The sequence below is a fragment of the Quercus lobata genome, chromosome 2 (genome assembly GCF_001633185.2).
Source record: "Quercus lobata isolate SW786 chromosome 2, ValleyOak3.0 Primary Assembly, whole genome shotgun sequence".
In the NCBI taxonomy this organism is placed as follows: Eukaryota; Viridiplantae; Streptophyta; class Magnoliopsida; order Fagales; family Fagaceae; genus Quercus; species Quercus lobata.
In genome coordinates this window covers 100023572-100044502 of record NC_044905.1, presented here as the reverse complement: position 1 = coordinate 100044502, position 20931 = coordinate 100023572, and the positions used below count along the sequence as shown (strand labels likewise).

General features: G+C 35.2%; 3 protein-coding genes across 4 annotated transcripts; all 3 read left to right on the top strand.

Moving 5' to 3' along the window:
- The first annotated feature begins 1202 nt into the window (after window positions 1-1202).
- Window positions 1203-6805, top strand: LOC115977531 (SH3 domain-containing protein 1). 2 transcript variants are annotated; one of them, XM_031099424.1, is made up of 11 exons: window positions 1204-1423; window positions 1719-1855; window positions 2196-2309; window positions 2458-2527; window positions 2651-2799; window positions 3362-3463; window positions 3549-3749; window positions 4110-4172; window positions 4307-4459; window positions 5889-5963; window positions 6526-6805. In XM_031099424.1, the coding sequence occupies exons 3-11, from the start codon at window positions 2238-2240 to the stop codon at window positions 6649-6651; spliced, it is 1011 nt and encodes a 336-aa protein (XP_030955284.1). In that variant the 5' UTR covers window positions 1204-1423; window positions 1719-1855; window positions 2196-2237; the 3' UTR covers window positions 6652-6805. The 2 variants fall into 2 exon arrangements, with proteins under 2 accessions (XP_030955283.1, XP_030955284.1); XM_031099423.1 differs by lacking the exon at window positions 1719-1855 and having other exon boundaries at window positions 1203-1423.
- Window positions 6806-8094: 1289 nt separating this feature from the next.
- LOC115977530 (spermidine-binding periplasmic protein SpuE) lies at window positions 8095-17271 on the top strand. The gene is made up of 7 exons (XM_031099422.1): window positions 8095-8534; window positions 9658-9824; window positions 10619-10867; window positions 11394-11528; window positions 11721-11903; window positions 15804-15965; window positions 16206-17271. The coding sequence occupies exons 1-7, from the start codon at window positions 8171-8173 to the stop codon at window positions 16632-16634; spliced, it is 1689 nt and encodes a 562-aa protein (XP_030955282.1). The 5' UTR covers window positions 8095-8170; the 3' UTR covers window positions 16635-17271.
- Window positions 17272-18431: 1160 nt separating this feature from the next.
- On the top strand, window positions 18432-19742 carry LOC115974033 (aspartic proteinase CDR1-like). Its single transcript, XM_031094258.1, has one exon. It carries the CDS (start codon window positions 18432-18434, stop codon window positions 19740-19742), a length of 1311 nt encoding a protein of 436 aa, XP_030950118.1.
- The last annotated feature ends 1189 nt before the right edge of the window (window positions 19743-20931 follow it).

The window sequence follows — 20931 nt, the reverse complement described above, 5'->3', positions numbered from 1 at the left end:
TTTTTTTTTTACTCTTGGAATATCTTATTTGGTTTCTCCATTTTTCATATATTTGTGTAAAACACTACACACCCAAAAATTCAATTGATCGCTCAAAAGTAGGGGTGTGGTTGATTTCTACCATTCCAATGATTAGAAGAGAGTCCAAATGTTTTGTCACATAACATGGTTAAGTTGAGTATCAAGTTCACCTACGCTCTATTTGTTTTGATGGGAGATTTTGCATCAAGATAGTTTTCAATGTTTTTCGGTATTTGGTTGTATTAAAAAAAAAAGTCAAAGAAAAACTATTTTTAGTCAATAGAAAAAGTATAGCTTATATTTAGAGATTATTTTCCATTAAATATTTTTAGAAAACAACTCTATCTCTTAGCAAGTTAAATAAGAGAAATTAAAAAATTATTTTTCAATTTATTTAAAGTTTCTACCAAATAAGATAATTTTATAGAAAATATTTTTTGAAATATAATTCATTTTCTAGAAAATATTTGCGCCATTTAGTAATAGTGTTTAACACCATAATATATATTTTTATACACTATCTCACCCACAGTTTGTTTTTTTTTTTTTGAGAAATGAAACAACTTTACTAAAAAAAATCTCTTAACAAACGGACATCATCTCTTAAACAAATAGAGTAAAATGGGAGTGACAAATTTATATAATTAATAAATTTTTTTAAATAACCAGTTCTTTCTATTTTATATAAAAACCAATTAGTTCACACAAATCCTAATAAATTACTATTGTTGTTTAGTTATTAGTATTGTTTGCTTTTAAAGAGTTACATTGATACTAATATTTAGGTTTTTTTAATATATTAATATTTATATTTTTTTTACTCAATTTAATAATAATAATAATAAAATTTGTCAAATCAATAGATTCAACCCGACTCATATGGATTAAGTTGAGTTGGGTTGGATTTATGTGATAAGTTAGGTTGGATTGAATTTTTTTTTTTACTCACCGTGATAAATTTGATCAAAAAATCTCAACCATGCACACTGTTAATAATGTAAAATGGGAGTGACAAATTCACCTCAATCCTATAAAACTCAACCTGATAAACTCATCACTTTTTGGACGGCAGAGGCCGACAGTGAAAGACAATACCCATAGCAAATGTGTGGCGGGCACGTGCTTTCTTACAGTTGGTAGTCAAAAAGAAACAAATAGACAGACACCTTTTCTCTCTCTTTCTCCCGACATTTTTTTATTCACTTACACTACCAATTTCTTTTTTCAGCGTATTCTTCTCCTCTATCTTTCTCCATGATAAAGTTGAGCTAAACCCAAGAAAAAAAAAAAAAAAAAAACTTTGGCTTCCTCTTTCTGAAGATCCTGTTTTTCTTCAGTCTACATGGAAAGTATACGGAGGCAAGCGAGCAAGCTCAGAGAGCAAGTTGCCAAGCAACAGCAGGTGATCTCTTTGTTCTTTTTGTCAAAGAAAAGACCAACCCCTTTTTTGCTTTTGTTCTAAGCAATCATGTAATTATGGTTCTTATGGTGATTTATATGTGACACTTATAAAAGAATGATGCTTTAACCTTTTTAGAGTTTTGAGATGGCATTTGGAAGATATCATATCATGAACACCAACATATCATGTCAATTCTAGCTTTTTCCATGTCTATGATATTGATTACCTATAAAAAAAAAGTGGGCATTCTTTCTATTTTATTTTTTAAAACATTTTTTTTCTTTATTTTTGACAGGCTAGGGGTGATTTTGTTAAAATGACATAAAAGTATAGATGTGACCGACTTGACTAGTCTGTTGAGAATCTATTACCAGCCCCAAAATTTTGGCGATGAGGATGTTATTATAGGAATGATTCTCTAATCTCACAAATGTGAGACCTCTTCGGAATGCTTATATGTAGAATATTAGTATGCTGCACTGCATTCTGCTCAATAGATCAGTAGAATGCTGATATTGCTAGTAGTAGTTAAGACTAAAGACACTTTGCAAAAGCATCTTTAGTGTCTATGCATCTCCCCAGATGTCATGTCAAATATGTCAGTGTGCTTCTTTATACCTGTTTATGTGTAAACTGATTAGGAGTGGTTTTTCTCGTACGTGTATCCCAAGTATATTGTGTCCTGGTTTCTGAAAAATGATTGTATCCACATGGTATGTGATGCCTGATATCGCTGTCACATACTCGGATTCCAATGATCATTATGTTGCAGGCAGTGTTGAGACACTTGGGACATTTTGGTCATGAAGTACTCATGGTTGATGACGCTGAACTTCAATGTCAGCAACAACTTCAAAATCTATACAATTCTACAAGAGTAGCTAAGGTAAAGTCCTCAAAAGCATTGTTGAGTAATATCAGGGTTTACTTATTTGTAATGGTGAATCTGATGGATGAATTCTGTGATGCAACGTCAGCTACATCAATGATGGTTTATTCTGTGCAAAGTCTTAAAAATATTTCATGTTGCACAGCATTTTCAGCGGCATATTGTTCATGGAATTGAAGCCTTTGTTTCTATAAGTTCAAAGCAAATGGAGATAGGTGAGTATAGTTCTGCTCCTTTCTTGTATTACTACTTATAAAAAAGGAAGAAGTTTGGGTACTTTCTTGTGTTTAGTTCCTTTATGAGGTGGATACATGAAATTTTTGCACTAAATATTCTAGTAAGGAAGTTGGCTCAAGATTGTTGTAAATATGGAGGTGATAATCAAAGCACCAATTCTCCTCTTGCAAGAGCTGCTCTTCACTTTGGTACCTCACATTCTTCAATGGAGGAGGAGAGGGAGACTTTGCTTGGGGTCCTTCTTGATCAGGTAATTTCTTCACATATTTCATTTATGCTATAAATACTTTGGTATTTTTACCAGACAGTCAACCCATCTCGTGAATTGAAATTTTTGTATCTATTTCTTTGATGGGATTACATGCCAGAGTAACTGAATAACAAGATACATTATCACATAGATATATGGTATTTTTGGTTAGCAATTTGAATTTGCTCTTAAATTTCAAAATAAATACTTCCTAAATGTTGAAAAAATAAAAATATGATGGTGAGATGCATGATTGTATGTTTAATGAGTTGAAAATTTTGGACAAAACCATATGAAGTAGGATTTGGGATTCTTAGCATCTGAGAGTTGGTATAGGTTTTTTAAGGCACTCTCTCCCAATTTTGGGTTGTGTAATGGACCAAAGTTTTGACTATCTTGAATGGTGTACTCTATATTTTAAGACATAAATTTCCAAGAAAAAAGAATACTTTAGGTTATGTTCTGTCATATTTTAATGCATTAATTTTGGAGCTTTGTCCAATATTACTTTTATTTTTTTATTTTTATGTCTCTAATTGTGTTACAGGTACTGAATATGTAGGTTTCTGAGCCATTGCGGGCACAAATAACTGGAGCTCCTTTGGAAGATGCTCGCCACTTGACACATCGTTATGACAAATTGCGCCAGGAGGTTGAAGCCCAGGTGATCATTTATGTCTTATCTTATCTGGGTGTAAATAGCACTGAAGGTTCTATAGCATATCACATTGTAGACATCTTCTCAATAGGCAGGTGAAGTATTGAGGCGCCAATTGAAGTCCAAGGAATCCTCTATTTCTGCTGAGAGTTCAATGAGGCTTCAAACGGCGGATGCAAGACTAAGTGAGCTAAAATCTACAATGATGGCACTTGGGAAAGAAGCAACTTCTGCCATGTTATCAGTTGAGAGTGAGCAGCAACAAAAAACTTTCCAGAAGCTTCTTACTATGGTATTTTGCTTGTTTCTGCTGTGTTTGACCGAGACTAGTTATTTGGTTTTCATCTATCTTGGTATTTTCTAAATCTATGGTATTCTGCTTGTTACTGATTTACTTGACCAAGACTAGTTGTTCAATTTTCATTTAACCTGATATTTTCTAAAGCATTCTCAATCAACTATTTCTAGTTATGAATAATGATCCTTCTAGATACTTAAAAGTTTGTGATAGTGTTATGTTGCTCATCCTACTAGTGGGGTTTGTTTGATGTAAAATTGTGCATCTTGTTAAAATGTGGTTTAGATCTCCTAATTTTTCTGCTCATGATCATACATGCATAGTTTTTGAATCTGAAAAGAAATCATTTTGCAGGTAGATGCTGAGAAAACCTATCATCAAAAGGTTCTTGATATTTTAGACAAGCTACATGCTGAGGTTTGTTACTATGATGTTTGACTCATTCATCTGAGAATTTGTTCTATTCCCAGGGACTGTTGTATATTTTCTTGGTTGTCAAAGGATTGCCTTTACTAGTTTCTTATTTATTGTATGCTTATGATTGGAGGTAGATGATACTGGAGAAGCAACCGAAACAGTCTTCCTTGCATTCAGGGAGAATGAAGGGAGATGTGTATAATCAGCAGGTGCATGAAAATATTAATTCAAATGTATCTGATGATCACGGACATATTAATCAAAATGAAGAGTACTTCATTGCAAAGGTGATTTCTCTGAACTCTCTCAGGATTTCATCCTCCCACCTTTTAAAATATCCTTTCTATAGAGATTTTTTTTTTGTTTTATATAAAAATTGTCCATCCCTCACTATTAGAACTGTTTTATTTTGTCACCTTGAAAATTTGCACGTACTTGCATAGCACTTGGATAATTGGATTTATTATCAACTATAGAATTATCTCATTAACTTTACTGTCGATTTTCACTACCATCAAATTACATTATTTTACTCTAAAGAATATTAATTTCTGATACATAAAATCAAGTTAGGAACAAAAAGAATCTTCTTTGGTTACTTTCTAACCTTAAAAAAGAAGCATGAGAGTAAGGACAGTTGCCAGTCCTTAATAGTTCTTAACTTACACATAAGCTAAGAGCCTTGTAGCTTAATTGGCATCTCCTGGTATTTCTGATGGAGACATCTAGGTACAAATCTCCCCACCCCCAACTATGGATGTATAAAAAAGAAAAGGAAAAAAAAAAAAAAACACCTCACATAAGGAAGTAGGTGACTATGTTGCAACTAATGTGGAGAAGCATGCGAGTCATTACGTTATTAAACGTGCCAAGGACATATTTGATCTTTGTTAAGGTCGCTAGCATTTTCATGCCAAAGTTCTTGGTTTGGAGGTCAGGGTACGTAAGAAGATTTTAAGCACTCACCTCTCAGTATTGGAGGTTAGATCAATTATCAGTTAAACTAGTCTGATTGACCCGTCCAGTTTGGTCTTCAAAACAATGGTTTTAAATATGACTAGGTGATAATAAAAAATCCATAGGTAAATCTGATTTATTTTCTTTAAAATAGTAATTGCTGCGCTTTTCATCTTCTTGTGGCCAACTTGCCATGCCAATCAAAAACAAAGAAAACTCAACATTGTTGATCATTTGTTATTTGTAGAAACTAGTAACTTAAAGAAAGAAGAGAACAAAAAAGTACTAAGCTACAAGCATTAATATAATTTTACTTTTTAAAAAGGAAGTACTGATTTGCTCGTTTTGGGTTATATGCCTTCGTGATTGTAGACTCCCCAGTCACTTCACTGCTAGGCAGGCTACAGTTCATCTTCTTTTTGAAGTTCCTATTGTTCCCCACTGGATTCACCATAGGAGCAAGACCTTTATGCCTCTCTTCGCTATCAACATGATTTGACACATGCTTTTTTAGACTAGAGAACATGAATGCAATTGCTAGGTGAAACATACATGTAATAGGAACTCTGGCTTACTTGGAAATATTTAGAATTGAAATCGGTATCACAATCCTAGTTGTTGAAATATATTGATATTAGATTTTTCTATGAATGTCTGAGATTTTCTATTCCTAGTTGACTTTGCCTTTGTTGCTTTTAACAAGTCAAGCTTTGTTCCTCCCCAACTCCCTCCCTCTCCCTTTGTTTTCCTTTCTTGCAGGCAGTACATTCATTTGATGCTCAATCAGAAGGGGAGTTAAGCCTATCAGTTGATGATTATGTTGTGGTTCGTCAGGTACATTCTTCACTGTTAATTGAAATATGGACTGTGCTCTTGAATGGCTAATGATGCAAGCCTGAAATAAGAGTCGAGTAGCTGTCTTTGAAGAGATTTTCAGTTTTAGTTGCTAAGGGCTTTCCATATGTAGGAGTTGATAAACAACCATATGTCCCAAAAATCTTAAGCTAATATGCAAGGGTGAATTTAAGCATTTAACCATTATTCTAACACTCTCTCTTATGTGTGGACCCGTGATTTTCTCAATTAAGTGAGGCATAACGCGTGGAGTTTTCTTTTAAATGGGAGGTAGAGTGAGACATGGTTCAAAATCGAGACCACTTACCCTGGTAAATTATCACTTGTTTTGAGAGCTTAAGCTGGAGGTCTCAGCAGCATTATGCCTGTCTTATTCATTTTCTGATGCCAAATTTGTTTCTCACAGCAATTTAGACACATTAAAATACGGCTAGCCCATCTCATACTTTTTCTTTTTTGATATTTACTTTAGCCCATCTCATACTGAATTGGTTTATCTTGGATTTACATTTACTTTATCTTTTATGCATGTAATTGTCAGGTGGCTGCTAATGGATGGTCTGAAGGAGAATACAATGGGAAGGCTGGATGGTTTCCCTCGGCTTATGTAGAAAGGCAAGAGAAAGCACCAGCAAGCAAGTTATTAGAAGAAAGCTCGAAAACCTGATCACAAGGTTGTCCTTGTCCTTGATTAAAAGCTGTACATTCCTTTCTTCTGTATTAGAGTTAGTTCCTCTTGGATGCAAAACTTATACACAACTTTTGCAAGCTTCAAGCATTGTGCTGCTTGCACGTGCTGATAGGGGTCTAAATTTGTAAATTTTAATCTAAAAAAAGGGTCGTATTTAGTATAAAAAATCCCACTTTTGTGGGGTTATTTAAAAAAATTAAGTATGTGGATACGCAATAAATCTGGTTTCCACTGCATCTAGCTTTATGATTTCTGCATTTCTTTTTTAGAAACAGTGATCAGAAAGTTGTCCTTACTGAATTCTGATTAAAGTTGTATAGTCCACTCTCTGTATTATAGTTCTATTAATAGTTCTGTTTGCAAAATTCTGTAAAAAGGACCTATATTTTTAAAATCGATTTGTTGTTCTAACTAGTCTTACAGAATTATGGTAAGAATGGTCTTAACAATTTATCGAAGGCTTGCTATAACTGGTCTCAGTGAATCATGGTAAGGGTGACTACAAGATAGTTTATTTTATTTTATTATTTTATAGGGACTACTAGCTAGTTGTTACACTAGGATGGATATAACTTAAAAGTTTTATTTATTTATTTATCAACGATATAACTTAAAAGTTCAAACAAGTTTGGCAATGTAGTATCATTTTCATGGCATAGGGAAAGGAAAGGAATTTATCATAAAGTAATATAAAAAAAGGGGTTTGAAGAAAAACATATTAAATGGAATGGCAGCTGGGGGGAAAAGAGAGAAAAATATGAGAGGCTGAATTATTTTACCAAAAATACACTTTTGAAAGTTATTTAGTTAAAAACATGGTTTCAAGCACAATGAGATTTTAGTAAATAGAACTTGATTTAGTAAATAGAACTTGATTTTTTACAAACTCAAGTTCTATGTATTTTTTTTTTCTGTAAATTTAATAAGGAGCACAGCCCTTGAATTTGGTTTGAAAAAACTTTTTTTTTTTCTTGTTATTATATTTCTATTATTAGTAACAAAATATTCTAAATTTCTTCAAACATCAAGTGAAGAGAGTGTAACAAAATAAGCAAGGAGAGTGATAAATTTTATAAAAAATATTTTTATAAAAATTTAGAATATTTTGTTATTAATATAAAACTTCATAAAAAATTCTCAAATTTTAAGTATAAAATTTAAACACCCTTCAAATATTAGGAGGTAGAATCTAATTACTCCTAAATTTTAAGTAGAATAAAAATTTCGAACTTAATAATGTAAAATTAAAACATTTTCAAATTTTAGAAGTATAATTAGCAATTTAACCTTTAATTTTTAAGCAGAAAGAAAAAAAAAAATAAATAAATAAAAAATAAAAAAGGGCCGTGGAACTCAAACTTGGACTCCTCTCTCGAAAAAAAAAAGTGAAAGTACACTTTCGAAAAATCTGTTTAGTCCTGAAAAAAAACAGAAGTCCTATCATTTCTTTACGTTGAACTCAACACTTGGACTCCTCTCTCTCTCTCTGATCTGAATGGCGGCCTCGCTGCTGCCCTCACAGTCACACACACACCCCTCCCTCTTCCTCAACCATTACCGCTTACTTAGCCCAAACCCTTTTCCTCTTCTCCTCCGTTTTCCCAATAAACCCCACAAAAAAACCATTTCCACCACTCTCTCTCTCACTCTCACTGTCCACAATTCTCTCACATCTCTTCAATCATTTACCCACGACGACGACGACGATGACTCTCCAAATCCCAAAACTTCGTCGTCGCCGCTTCGCCTTGCCGCCGTAATATTCTTCCTTGGCTGCTTCACCTTTACCGCGGCGAGTGCTCGTCTCTTTAAGGTCCCTCCTCCTGCTCTCGCCTCAACAGTGCACGACCAAATTCAAGGTAACAATTTGCATACGCACAAGACACACGCTTATATTAGTTAATAGATTCTATTTTGAATGTTTCAAATACACTTTTGGTGAGTTTAGACTAGACCCATTTGAAGTCCATGTGGACAAACTAAAAAAGACACGTCATCACTTCACTAGACATATCAGTTAGAAAGCATGGACACTTCATTTATGGTGCCGCTGTATCTTGTCGTACTGGCATTGTATCGGCCATTATATGTTATAATTTTTCAGAAATTGCTTTGTGTCGCTGTGTCTTACTCGTACCATCAACCATGTCTGGGTCTGTGCTACCTAGCATATTATGACTAAAAGCAATCACTTTAAATTTGTTAGAGACTAAAAACGACGACTCTATGTTTGTTAGGGACTAAAAATGATCAGCTTAAGTTTTTAGGTACTAATAGCGATCGCTTGTTAGGGACTCAAATTGATCACTTTAAATTTTTTAGGGACTAAAAATGATGACTTTTATGTTTGTTAGGGACTAAAAGTGATTAGCTTAAGTTTTTAGGTACTAATAGTGGTCACTTGTTAGGGACTCAAATTGATCACTTTAAATTTGGTTGGAGCTAAAAGCAATGACTTTATGTTGTTAGTGACTAAAAGTGATCAACTTAAGTTTCTTAGGTACTAAAAGTGATTACTTGTTAGGAACTCAAATTGATCACTTTAAATTTGTTAGGGACTAAAAATGATGACTTATATGTTTGTTAGCAACTAAAAGTGATCAACTTAAGTTTCTTAGGTACCAAAAGTGATCACTTGTTAGGGACTCAAATTGATCACTTTAAATTTGTTAGGAACTAAATACAACAACTTTAAGTTTGTTAAGGACAAAAAACGATCATCCTAAGTTTCGTAGGTACTACAAGTGATCACTTGTTAGGGACTCAAAGCGATTGCCTTAAGTTTGTTAGGTACTAAAATAACTTGTTAGGGACTAAAAGGTTCCATTTGAACTCCAGGGCTCATGGGGTAAAGTTGAGAAATGGATTGAAGTATAAGAACTCAACAGTGTATTTTGGCTTTTCTTTTTTTATAAACAAACAAACAGTGGAGTAATTTATGAATTTGTTTTTATTTTTTGTGAAACATGGATGGAAGATTAGATGATCATGGTGGTGATAGTGCAAAACCCGAGAATGTGGAAAATTTAGAAGATGATGACAAGGAGTTAAGGGCGAAATTCCAAGCTTGGAAGTCTAAAACTTATGCTCTCACTGTCCCTCTCACAGTTGTTGCTCTACGTGGCTCTCTACCTCCTTCTTGGATTAAGGTCTGTCTGTTGTGAGTAATTTCTCTTTGTTTATAATTATTGGTGGAGACAGTGAATCATTGTTATCGTTATGCAATATATGTGCGGATTAAGATAATATGCTTAGGGAACATAATATAGTAATAGTAATAACAACAACAATCAAGCTTTAGTTCCAAAATTTTTATAAGTACTAGTAAACAAACTCAAGATATTAGAGGTATTAAGAATTTTTTTTGGATTTTTCAATCAAAACTACTAGCTTTTGTTGTCAATCAATAAACTTTAGCTCAAATAACAATTTCTTCTCATGTGAGAATGGGATCATCAGATGAAAACCCACTAGATGTAAGTTTATGAATGATTGGCGATCTAAGCAATTTAGTGGGAAAAAAAAGAAAAGAAAAGGGAGAGAAAAGCAATATATAGTACTTATCAAAGAAAAAAAAGAAGAGAAAAGCAACACATAGAACTAAATGTGGATAAGCAGTAAGCCTACATGCATCTAATTTTCACTATCAGGAAAGAACAGGGATTACAACATACATATACTTCCCCAGTTAAAGCCCTAACTATATGCATTGAAATCTCCACTTGTCGTGCTTACGCTCTTCTTGCTTTGCTATGCTCAACTGATGAGGCCTCTATACCAGAGATTGGTATTACTTTCTTATTTAGAATATGAGCCACCATCTCTAACAATTCATGTGTATGTGTAACTTACCAATCAAGGAAAAAAAAAAAAAAAAGAAGAAAAAGAAAACTAGATGTTGTGATCATATAAACTATATTCTTCCTGATTTGTATGTATGTAGGACTTTATAGAATCACAAGGAAGGAGATTGAAGTTTCGCCTGAAATACAATGGAAGTCTTGAGGGCATTTTCTCTGATTTATCGATGCCCTCTCGAAAAGGTTATGTCTCACCATCATCTACTTTGGCTGCTGACATTGTGAGTGTTGGTGACTCCTGGCTCAATTTTGCCATTACCAAGGCTATAATTGAGCCCATACAAGGGGTAGAAGACCTGGAATGGTTTAAAGGCTTAAGTGACAAATGGAAGGTAAGAATGCAACTTCTCTCGTGTCCTTAGATGAATGCTATCTCTGAAACCTGTAATCTTTTTTTACTCCATTTGTGATTTTGGGTGCAGTTTTATTGTAAGTATTGTACACTTATCAGAAGTTTTCAATTTTCTTATGTGGAATTTAGTGAACATCAGAAACTTCTAGTTTTAGAAATATTTTGGAAAGACAAAGTCGGATGGTTGATGGATTAAGTTATCTCTGACATGTCAGATTCTACAAAGGTTATCCAGAGAGTGACATTGCTGTCCTCCTAATATCAATCCCACATACTAGTATGCTAGATATTTGCTGTTATAGACTTTGTTATGCAAGACATTTTTGTTGAAATGCATCATCCGTAACTTTGATGTGTTTGGATGTTTATATATTTTCAATGTAGATGCTAATTATTCCTCACCGATTTTATCTCCTTGAGAGATATGGCTTGTGCTTGAATTATTGTATCTAATAATTAATCCCTTTCTGTACTTTATACTTGTACTTTCACTAAAAAAGTCTCAGGTATATCTACGCAGGAACTCTGTGGGGGAAATAGATCCTGAAGGTAAAATCTGGGCTGCTCCATACAGATGGGGCTGCATGGTGATAGCATACAAGAAGAGTAAATTTCAACAGCAAAAATTGGCTCCCATAGAGGTATATTGTGTTTGAAGGCATTCCGTTATGTTTACTACTTTAAATCAAAGACAAGATGATTTTATATAAGTATTGATATCTTGTTGGATGTGTTAGTTTTTCAGGCTTAGGACTTTGTTGTTGTTGGTATAGCATGGTTGCCACACAATATGTTGATCCAAGTGGTCATATATATTTTTGCCATGGTTGCAGGATTGGGCAGATTTATGGCGGCCTGAACTTGCAGGGAGGATTTCAATGGTTGATTCTCCTAGAGAGGTTATTGGTGCAGTTTTGAAGTATATGGGGGCATCTTATAACACAAATAACATTGACTTGCAAGTTGCTGGTGGGAGAAGTGCTGTCCAGAAAAATTTAGAATTACTTGGGAAACAGGTTTGGGATAGAAAAGATATCTTATTCTCACTCATCTAGTATGCTATAGTTCACTACCATCTTTGAAAACCATGATCTGTGTTCGCTCAATCCAAAACATGGATTGTTCCATAATTTAGTTGTTTTCTTCTTTTTCTTATCTTATTTACCAACTTTAAAGGCAACTTAATAAGCAGTATTTGAATCTTACATATTGAGCCCTAAACGTCTTAAATACTTCACTCCACAAAGCATAGGCAACATGACAATGGAGCAATAAATGGTCACTGTTTCCCCACTACACTAACACATACAACACCAGTCAGCTAATGAGAAACCCCTTTTGATAATGTTATCATTAGTAAGAATTTTACAGTAAGCTGCTGTCCACAGAAAGAAAGACACTATCTTTGGGCCTTAAGGCCCTTAACACACCCTCTTTGGGGCCTTAACACATCATCTGCTCTTCCAAGAGAATTAATTAACACTGGTGCCACAAATAGCCTTATAGTAAGAACGAACATCGAAATTTGCCACTCCCATTCAAATGCCATCTCATCCTATCAACCTCCTCTCCCCTGGGCATGTGTGAGTAAATATGGTTTAGAAAGGAATTCGCCGATTCCATCACAATAATGAATGTCTTTTGAAATGCACATTTCAACTCCTAACCCCTTTCGTCCAATTGATAATTCAAACAAGTAGAAAATAAGGCTTCCCTATTAGATCAAGGTTTTCTATTTTACTTCTTTGTCTGATTTGCTTGATAGATGTAGTTTTTATATTTCTTAGATATGTTTGTTCTCATGCTTACCTTGGTACACGTCCTGTGTGCTTTGGCCTTTTGTATTAGTTTTTCTATCTTGGAAGTTTATTACTTATAAAAAAAAATCCTTACAAAGGAAAGTGTCCACTCCATTGATCATACCAAAATCTTACTCGGGTGCCGTCACCTACCCAAAGCCACATGTTGGAAGAAACTATCATAACTCGCTCTAATACTCCACCAAAGACTACACCCATTCATTCCTCTACCTGATTTTGTATATCATCCACCCCCTTCTTTCCCATATTTCAAATCTATCACCCAACGCCACAAGTGCATAGCTTCATGACCAAAGATTAACTTAAGGGTCCATTTGGATTGAGCTTATTGTTGCTGAAACTGAAAACTGAAAATTGAAAACTGAAAACAGTGTAGCAAAATAATTTTTAAATGTATAAATAGTACTGTGGGACCCATTTTTAATATTTTTTAATACGTGAACAGTGTCAGCACAGTATGTGAACAGTGAATTTACTGTTCATAACAGTAAATTTTGTCTCCCGAAAGTCAACAAATGCGGGCAAAAAAAAAAAAAAAAAAAAAAAAGAGAAAACGTGAAACGCGGACGCACAAAACGCCCAGCCCAAACGCCCTCTAACTTTCATTTGAGAGTTATTTTCATGTCAAATAAGCCTATCCCAATCCTTCCACATTCCAAGTTATTTGGCATACCAAGTTCTTGTTTTCTTGTACCACAACAATTCCTATTGTATAGAAAACTTAGATTTTGAAATGGAGGGTGGCATTCCCATTTTAGGTAACTTAGATTAAACATGGAGGGTGGCTCTATGAGGTTGATGCTCAGAGTGGTAAAGTAACAATTAACTTTCACTTAAGATTTCTTTTGAAATGTCAATCAATATTGAAGCTAGAATCTTAAGTTCTTCATTACAGTCACAAGTATCTATTTAACAAGACCCAAAAAATGGTGGGCACTATCATATCATTTACTATTAAAGTTACCCAATTGAATTTGAAGTTTACCTATTTCAAATACTCCTCTCTTTCTCTCTCTCAAACACACGCACACGCATAAAAAAAAGAAAAAAGACTCTTGCATGTGAGTGCAGTAGTAGTACCTTGTGCGGATTCAACGATTTTTATTTTATATGTGATTAAGGCTATGTTTGGCAACATGTAAATTATTTTCCCGAGTGTAAAGTATTTTTAGGTGAAAATATTTTTGAGAAAGGCAAATATTTTCTAGTGTTTGGTTGCATTTTGAAAATTGTATTAGAAAGTATTTTCAATTGTTTGGTAACATTTTGGAAAATGCAAATTTTCTACTAGTTTCTCACATTTTCTCAGCTTCTAAACAAATTTTATAATAGAAAATTGCAGGATATAAACTTTTTAAAGAATCAAAAATCAAAATAAAACCATTAACTTTCAAACTCGGTCAAACAGAGAGGGGGAGGAAGAAAGAGTGAGAGATTGAGGGAAAGAGAGAGGTAGATTGAGAAACTTGGTTGAAATTGAGTCAAGGGGGGGGGGGGGTTGATCTAGAGGCGGTGATGACAATCGGTCATGGGTGGGTTGATCTAGAGGGCGGCGGCGACGAGATCAAGAGAGGTGGAGGAGACGAGCTATAGAGCGGCGGCAACGAGAACGAGATACAAGGCTCCGATCTATGTTAGGCGTTGACGACGAGCTTTAGCGGTGACGAGAACGAGATGACAAGGCTCCGATCTGTTTTTGGTGGTGACGACAAGCTTCAGGCGGCAACTATGAGCCGGTGACGGTGATGAGATTCTCCCAAGTTCAAGCTCTCTCTCTTCGGGTTCACTTTCCCTTCAATCTCTCTCTCTCTCGTGTCTGGTTTTCAGCCCGTAAAACTTGATTTGAAGGTATGGGTTGGTTCGGATGAGGGATGGGTCAATGGAGGTGGGTCGGTGAGGACGAGGACAAGGGACGGGTAAGTGAGGATGAGGGATGGGTCGGCAGAGGACAAGAACAAGGGATGGGTCGGCGGAGTGGCTTGCATGCGATGGCGGGGCCGTGTGTCAAGGGGTTGTTTTGGGCATCACCGGCAGTACCCTTTTCTTGCTCGGCTTGGGCTTGGCGTGAGTGATTTCCGGTCTTCTTTGGGTTTTCTCTTTGAGCTCTCTCTCTCTCTCAGTCTCTCTTCAAATTTTTAGTCCGTAAAACTGAGTTTGAAGGTAAATCAAGTGTGTAATTGATTTTACGGTTCTGGGGCTGAATTTTACGGTCAATGAAATGGTTTCTAGTTTGACCAAATTTTACGTGTGCAACCAAACACACATTAGGGTGTAAAATATTTTCTCAAATTCATTTTCAGCTGAAACAAATGCAGCCTAAGTAAAACCACAAGATTAGAGTGGTAAACTAATTGACAGGAACTTCTTAAAATTTACAATGTAGTCACAAAAATAATTAATCCAGCAAACTAGAGTGGTTTCAACTTAAATTCGTCTTTTCAAGTTTAAATTCAAGCTGGCAAGTTATCTCAATTTTATGCTGGGATTGTGCAGTAAAAGTTTATATTAATGGGTAGACTTCATCAACCTCCCATTAGGTTTTTGAGGAAATGTTATGGACTTGACTCCTATTTCTAAAAATAACACTGCTTTGGGGCTAGTTTGATTATATTTTATTTTTCTCTGATTTTCCTTGTCATCACTGTCTGGTTTGTAACTACTATGTGAGGTTACTTTGGTTGGGAATTTAATTTGAAAGAAGAATATTTTGTCTCAGTTGGCACATGAGTGGTTGTAATGGTGTATCTGATACATGGATCGCAAACTTTTTTTTTTTTTTTTTTTTTTTTTTTTTTTTGAGAATCATGGATCACAAACTTTGGGGAATAGAGTGTCATTTTTTTTTTCAAATGGAAAAAAAAAGAAGGGAAGTCCATAATATTTCTCCAAAATCTTAAGGGGAGGTTGGTGTAATTTACTCAAAATTTTAATTAGTGGTAGTTGGATTGAGTTATGGCTTTCTATTTGTATCTAATGTTTGAACAATCCCTGATTAATGAGAGCATGGACATGTCAATTTTGATTACTCATTTTCCTTTCCCATTAAATTAAGTGCTAGTACTTTTATCTTCAACATTTATTTCACTGGTTTTGTAGGTTCGACTATTTGACAGCGTAAACTATCTAAAAGCATTTGGAGTGGGAGATGTGTGGGTGGCTGTTGGGTGGAGTTCTGATGTTATTCCTATTGCAAAACGCTCATCTAATGTTGCAGTAATTGTTCCCAAGTCTGGGGCTAGCTTATGGGCAGATTTATGGGTATGCCTTCTATCATCTCATCTTCATTTGACGTTTAATTTTCTTATAGAATTCATGATCCTCAGAGGACATAATTTAGGTACAAACAGGAAGTTTGTAGAGACAAAATGGGTACTGAGCAGCTTCCCTTATGATTCAATAGTGCATTGGTTGTCAAACCTTTACTTTTCTGAACATCTCACATTTTAGTGTGAAATATAGCCTTCCATTTCAGATTTCAGATATATGTTATTTTTGTAGGCCATCCCTGCCGCCTCTAGATTTGAAACAAACCAAATTGGGGGCAGAGTTAGAGGGCCATCTCCACTGATTCATCAGTGGATAGAGTTTTGCTTGCAAGCTGCTAGAGCACTGCCTTTTAAGCAGGAGGTAATCCCAGGTGCATCTCCTTCTGCCCTTGAAAGTGCACAAGTTAAGATGCCTGCAGAGTTCACCAAGGGCAAACCAAGGCTGGACACAAACCTCATTGCTGGTATACCCCCACCTGAAATTCTGGCTAGGTGTGAGTTTTTGGAGCCATTATCGGATAGCACATTGTCAGAGTATCAATCATTGATTAGTACCATGCAGAAACCTGGCCATGGTTTGATCCAAGGAATGCACCATTATATATCTTCAGTGATTCGAAATTTTTGGCCGGAAAGAAAGCTGCATTCAAAAATAACCTGAACACGAAAATTTGGGAGGGTCTCCCATGCCTGTCTCTTCTTAAACAATTTCAAAGCTTCTATTCTGAGAACTGATTCATGAGTATACATGCCAGTGCTCTTAAATTTGAAGATCAGAGATTGCATGATGTTTCACCAATTCAAGCTTGGAATAAGTGTTCTGATACTGCAGATACAATATAGTTAGGGAAATTCATGTTTAGCTGCTCACTTTGCTGCAAATTTTGACATGTAGTAAGAAAGCTGGTTCTATATTAGAATTGACTCTCAAGCACCACCACGTATGATTGTGGATCATGTGGTCTTAGTTTATCTTCAGGGTTCCTTCCTACTGAAGAATTGTCTTGAAGGAAATAGACTTGCATGCGCATATTATGTTGTCCCTAGTTGTCATGTCAGTCCAGTGCCTCTGGAATTATGTCTTACTTATATATAGCACTGCAATTTGGATTGGTGCCATTATTCCAGTCCACAACCCAACAATAAATTGTTGTAATTTTACAGTTAGTAGCCATTGTAATTCTTTGGGGTCAACTTCTGTATAAATACTGTACGCATAAGGTGAAAACAAAATTCATGTTTCTCACCAGAAAAGATAAGAAAGTAGTTTACAGGTTGCTTGGCTAGGCCTCAAAAGATACCTTGCTGTTGTGCAGACTGAGTAAATATTGTTTGCTTTACAATATGTAAAGTTTCATTTTCTGTTGTCCATGCTCCTTAATTTTTATAAACTTAATGGGAGGAAAAAAAAAAAAAAAATCGTTTGAACTTCACTTGTATACGTGAAATAATTGGAAGAAAGGAAGTAATCTGGCATTACAATTGGTTGAGAAATAAAATTTAATCATAAATATTTTAGGGACACAATAAACACAATCAGATTTGATGCTGTAAAGGTCTTTTGGACTTCACACAATTGCAGGAAAGCCAACAATCGGGCAGTACAATGAGTTGGAAATAAAATTTTTGCAAAGTAATATGAGGATACAATAAATGCAATTTATATCTATGGTCCGTTTGGATTGAGGGAGAGAGAGGATAAGTAAAGTAGAGTAGAGTAGATTTGGCTCAAAATTAGTCTATTTTCAGCCTATTTTACTCTATTTTCCTCCTTTCACCCCTCAATCCAAACGGGTTATATCCCATTTTGGAGGAGTAATTTATGAATAGATTAAGTCTTGACACATGGCAATCACAATAATGATTAACATGGACGAATTATAATTTGCCACATGGCACTGTTGGCCTACATGGACTTTGAAGTAATACAGGAATTCGCCACATGTCAGTTCATAGAAAAAGCAAACACAACACATCACAGACTCTCAAGTTGAGCTTGTGTAACTACATTAGATATAAATATACTGTGTTAGATTAGATTCCTATGACAAGAGCAATAATATGCAATGTATCACGGAAAATATCACTCATAATTTATTATCTAGCTGCATTAAACACTGAATTTCATAACGTTATCCCCTTCTTAATTCCATCAGAGGTGTAAAGCCAGAATTCTTAATGGCCCCAACCTCAAATCTGTATATACCACTTCCTCTTCCTTTGACTTTTCACATACCATACCTTGCATCTGCATCGCCCAGTAAAATGTTTAGACTTCCAAAACTGAATACATTTAAATAGACCAATCAAATAATCTTTTTAAAAAAATGTGTAAATTGTTTTATATAATGTAATCTTTTGACCTTCCACGTTATGATTCTAAGTTCTATAAATTCAGTAATGTCCAATGTGTTTTTGTCACATCTCATTCAACCTTTCCTTCTCATATTGTCAAGTCATGGCTGCAGCTTTGAGATTAAACACTTTCCTCTCTACTTTATTAGTAGTACTTTTACTTTCATTGACAAAAGCAACTTACAGTGGAATCACAGTTGATCTCATACTGCGTGATTCGACAGAGTCTCCATCGTACAATGCCTCTCACACCCATTACGATCGCTTGTACAAGGCTTTTGCTCGTTCCATTTCACGGGCTAATCATTTCAGGCCAAGCTTAAAATCTAAGAGTTCAATCCAATCAAACGTAATAGCTAATGGCGGAGAATACCTCATGAAGATTTCCCTTGGAACCCCAGCAGTTGAGGTGCTTGGCATTGCAGATACAGGCAGTGATCTAACATGGACACAATGTGAGCCATGTGAAAAATGTTACAAGCAAAACCTTCCTCTCTTTGATCCCCAGCAATCTTCAACATATGGTAACGTGCCCTGCAATTCAAGTCCTTGCAAGGCATTAGACACTGCCTCTTGTGGCACTGATAAAAACACCTGCCAGTATGGTTATTCATATGGAGACCAATCATTCACTAATGGTGATCTTGGTGTTGAAACGTTAACCATTGGCTCAACTACTAGCCATCCGGTCACATTACCGAATATTGTATTTGGGTGCGGGCACAATAATGATGGTACATTTAGTGAGGCAGGATCAGGCATAATTGGCCTAGGAGGTGGCCCTCTTTCTCTGGTCTCTCAACTAAACAATTCTATTGGTGGAAAATTTTCTTATTGTTTAGTTCCCGCAGAAAATTCAAATGTTACAAGCAAGATTAATTTTGGCAGCAATGGCTTGGTTTCTGGCAATGGTGTGGTTTCAACACCCTTGGTTGCAAAAGATCCTTCCACATTCTATTACCTTACTCTAGAGGGCATTAGTGTTGGGAACAAGAGGTTTGCCTATAAGGCTTCTTCTAAGGCTGTTGCTAGTAATGAGGGTAACATTATTATTGACTCAGGCACAACTTTAACCCTTCTTCCACCTGAATTTCATGAAGATTTGGTATCAGCCGTAGAGAAAGCTATTGATGCTAAACGTGTTAGTGACCCGAGGGGTGTTCTTAGTCTTTGTTTCAGGTCTAAAGATGAAATTGATATCCCCATTATCACGGCTCATTTTACTGGTGCTGATGTGAAGTTGAAGCCAATCAATACATTTGCTAGAATGGATGATGATTTGGTTTGCTTCACCATGATACCATCTGGTAGTGTGGCCATATTTGGGAACTTGGCTCAGATAAACTTCTTGGTGGGATATGACCTCAAGGCCAAGAAAGTGTCCTTCCTGCCTGCTGATTGCACCAAGCACTAGTAGAGATGAATTTGTTGAAATTTGTGACTCTGCTTATGAAATTATATATGTGGAAATTATTTGTCTATGAGTTATATTAAAATCATTTGTGATGGGTGTTTATTTTATCTAAAAAACAATGTTTCAGTGTTTTTTTTTTTTTTTTTTTTTTCCTGGCACTTGGAATTCGGAAATTATATGACCATGAAATATATTAGTGAAATCATAACCCAAAGATAGATCCAGTAAGTGCAAACTCAACATAATTAAAAAAAAAACTAATGAAATTAATTAATATTTTTTTTTTCACAAAAAAGTATCTTGAATAAATTACTTGTCACAACTGTTTTCAACAATATTCTGAAAGGGTATTTCAGCGCTATCAAATACATCTCTATTAATATATGTGATCAAACCATGGAATTGTACAAAATTTGTGGTTAATCATTTGGAATGATATAAATGGAAAAGCTTATTGATTAGTACTATTTTGCTCCTCAATAATGTGATTTTTATTTTGGGCTGTAACTCAGAATATTTTAAACAAACAAAGAGAACCACAAAACAAGACATAACAATGATGACAATGTGAGAAATGACTTGGGCTACCAAAATTCATGACCCCATTTTAAATTTAAGCCAAAAGTAGGGATATATATATATGGAGCAGGACAAGAACACAGCTCAAAAGATTCGAAGGAGACGTTTCTTTCTTTGCCAAAAGCTCAGTACACTGATTTCCTTCGGTGGATTTATTGGAGATGAACCTCTTCAAAATGTTGGGAGTACAGACCTGCCATCAGAAATTAGAGCACTATATAAGTTAGAAGAGTCAGCCAGGATTTTATTTAATGAGAGGATACCTACTGCTGGCTTAGCATCTATTTCAATGGTAATCTTGTGGATATTTGGGCTCTGTACTAATAAGTCCATCCCTATGTCCCTAAAGTTCAGTAGTCATAAGTGAGTCTCCTATGCTTTTGGAGAAGCCGCCAATCCTTGTGCCCTTGCAATGAATATACATTTTTTAATAATTAGGCCTTAGTTGTAAAAGAAGCATGCACTTTTAATTTTGAGGATGCCTCTAATGCACCATTTTGATTCCTACTCTGTATCCAAACAATACATGATGGGGGACTTCAATTCGAAGAATAACGATTGCTGAAAGGAGGAATCGTGTGGAGGGAGGCAAGGGATGAATAGACTTCCT

What these genes read in the sequence shown, in the direction of transcription:
- LOC115977531 (XM_031099423.1), top strand. Translation starts at nt 1,364, where the DNA reads ATGGAAAGTATACGGAGGCAAGCGAGCAAGCTCAGAGAGCAAGTTGCC. An exon ending in AAGAGTACTTCATTGCAAAG is followed by an intron (nt 4,460 to 5,888) that starts GTGATTTCTCTG and finishes CCTTTCTTGCAG; the next exon opens with GCAGTACATTCATTTGATGC. An exon ending in ATTATGTTGTGGTTCGTCAG is followed by an intron (nt 5,964 to 6,525) that starts GTACATTCTTCA and finishes TGTAATTGTCAG; the next exon opens with GTGGCTGCTAATGGATGGTC.
- LOC115977530 (XM_031099422.1), top strand. Translation starts at nt 8,171, where the DNA reads ATGGCGGCCTCGCTGCTGCCCTCACAGTCACACACACACCCCTCCCTC. An exon ending in AGTGCACGACCAAATTCAAG is followed by an intron (nt 8,535 to 9,657) that starts GTAACAATTTGC and finishes ATGGAAGATTAG; the next exon opens with ATGATCATGGTGGTGATAGT. An exon ending in TAGAATTACTTGGGAAACAG is followed by an intron (nt 11,904 to 15,803) that starts GTTTGGGATAGA and finishes CTGGTTTTGTAG; the next exon opens with GTTCGACTATTTGACAGCGT.
- LOC115974033 (XM_031094258.1), top strand. Translation starts at nt 18,432, where the DNA reads ATGGCTGCAGCTTTGAGATTAAACACTTTCCTCTCTACTTTATTAGTA.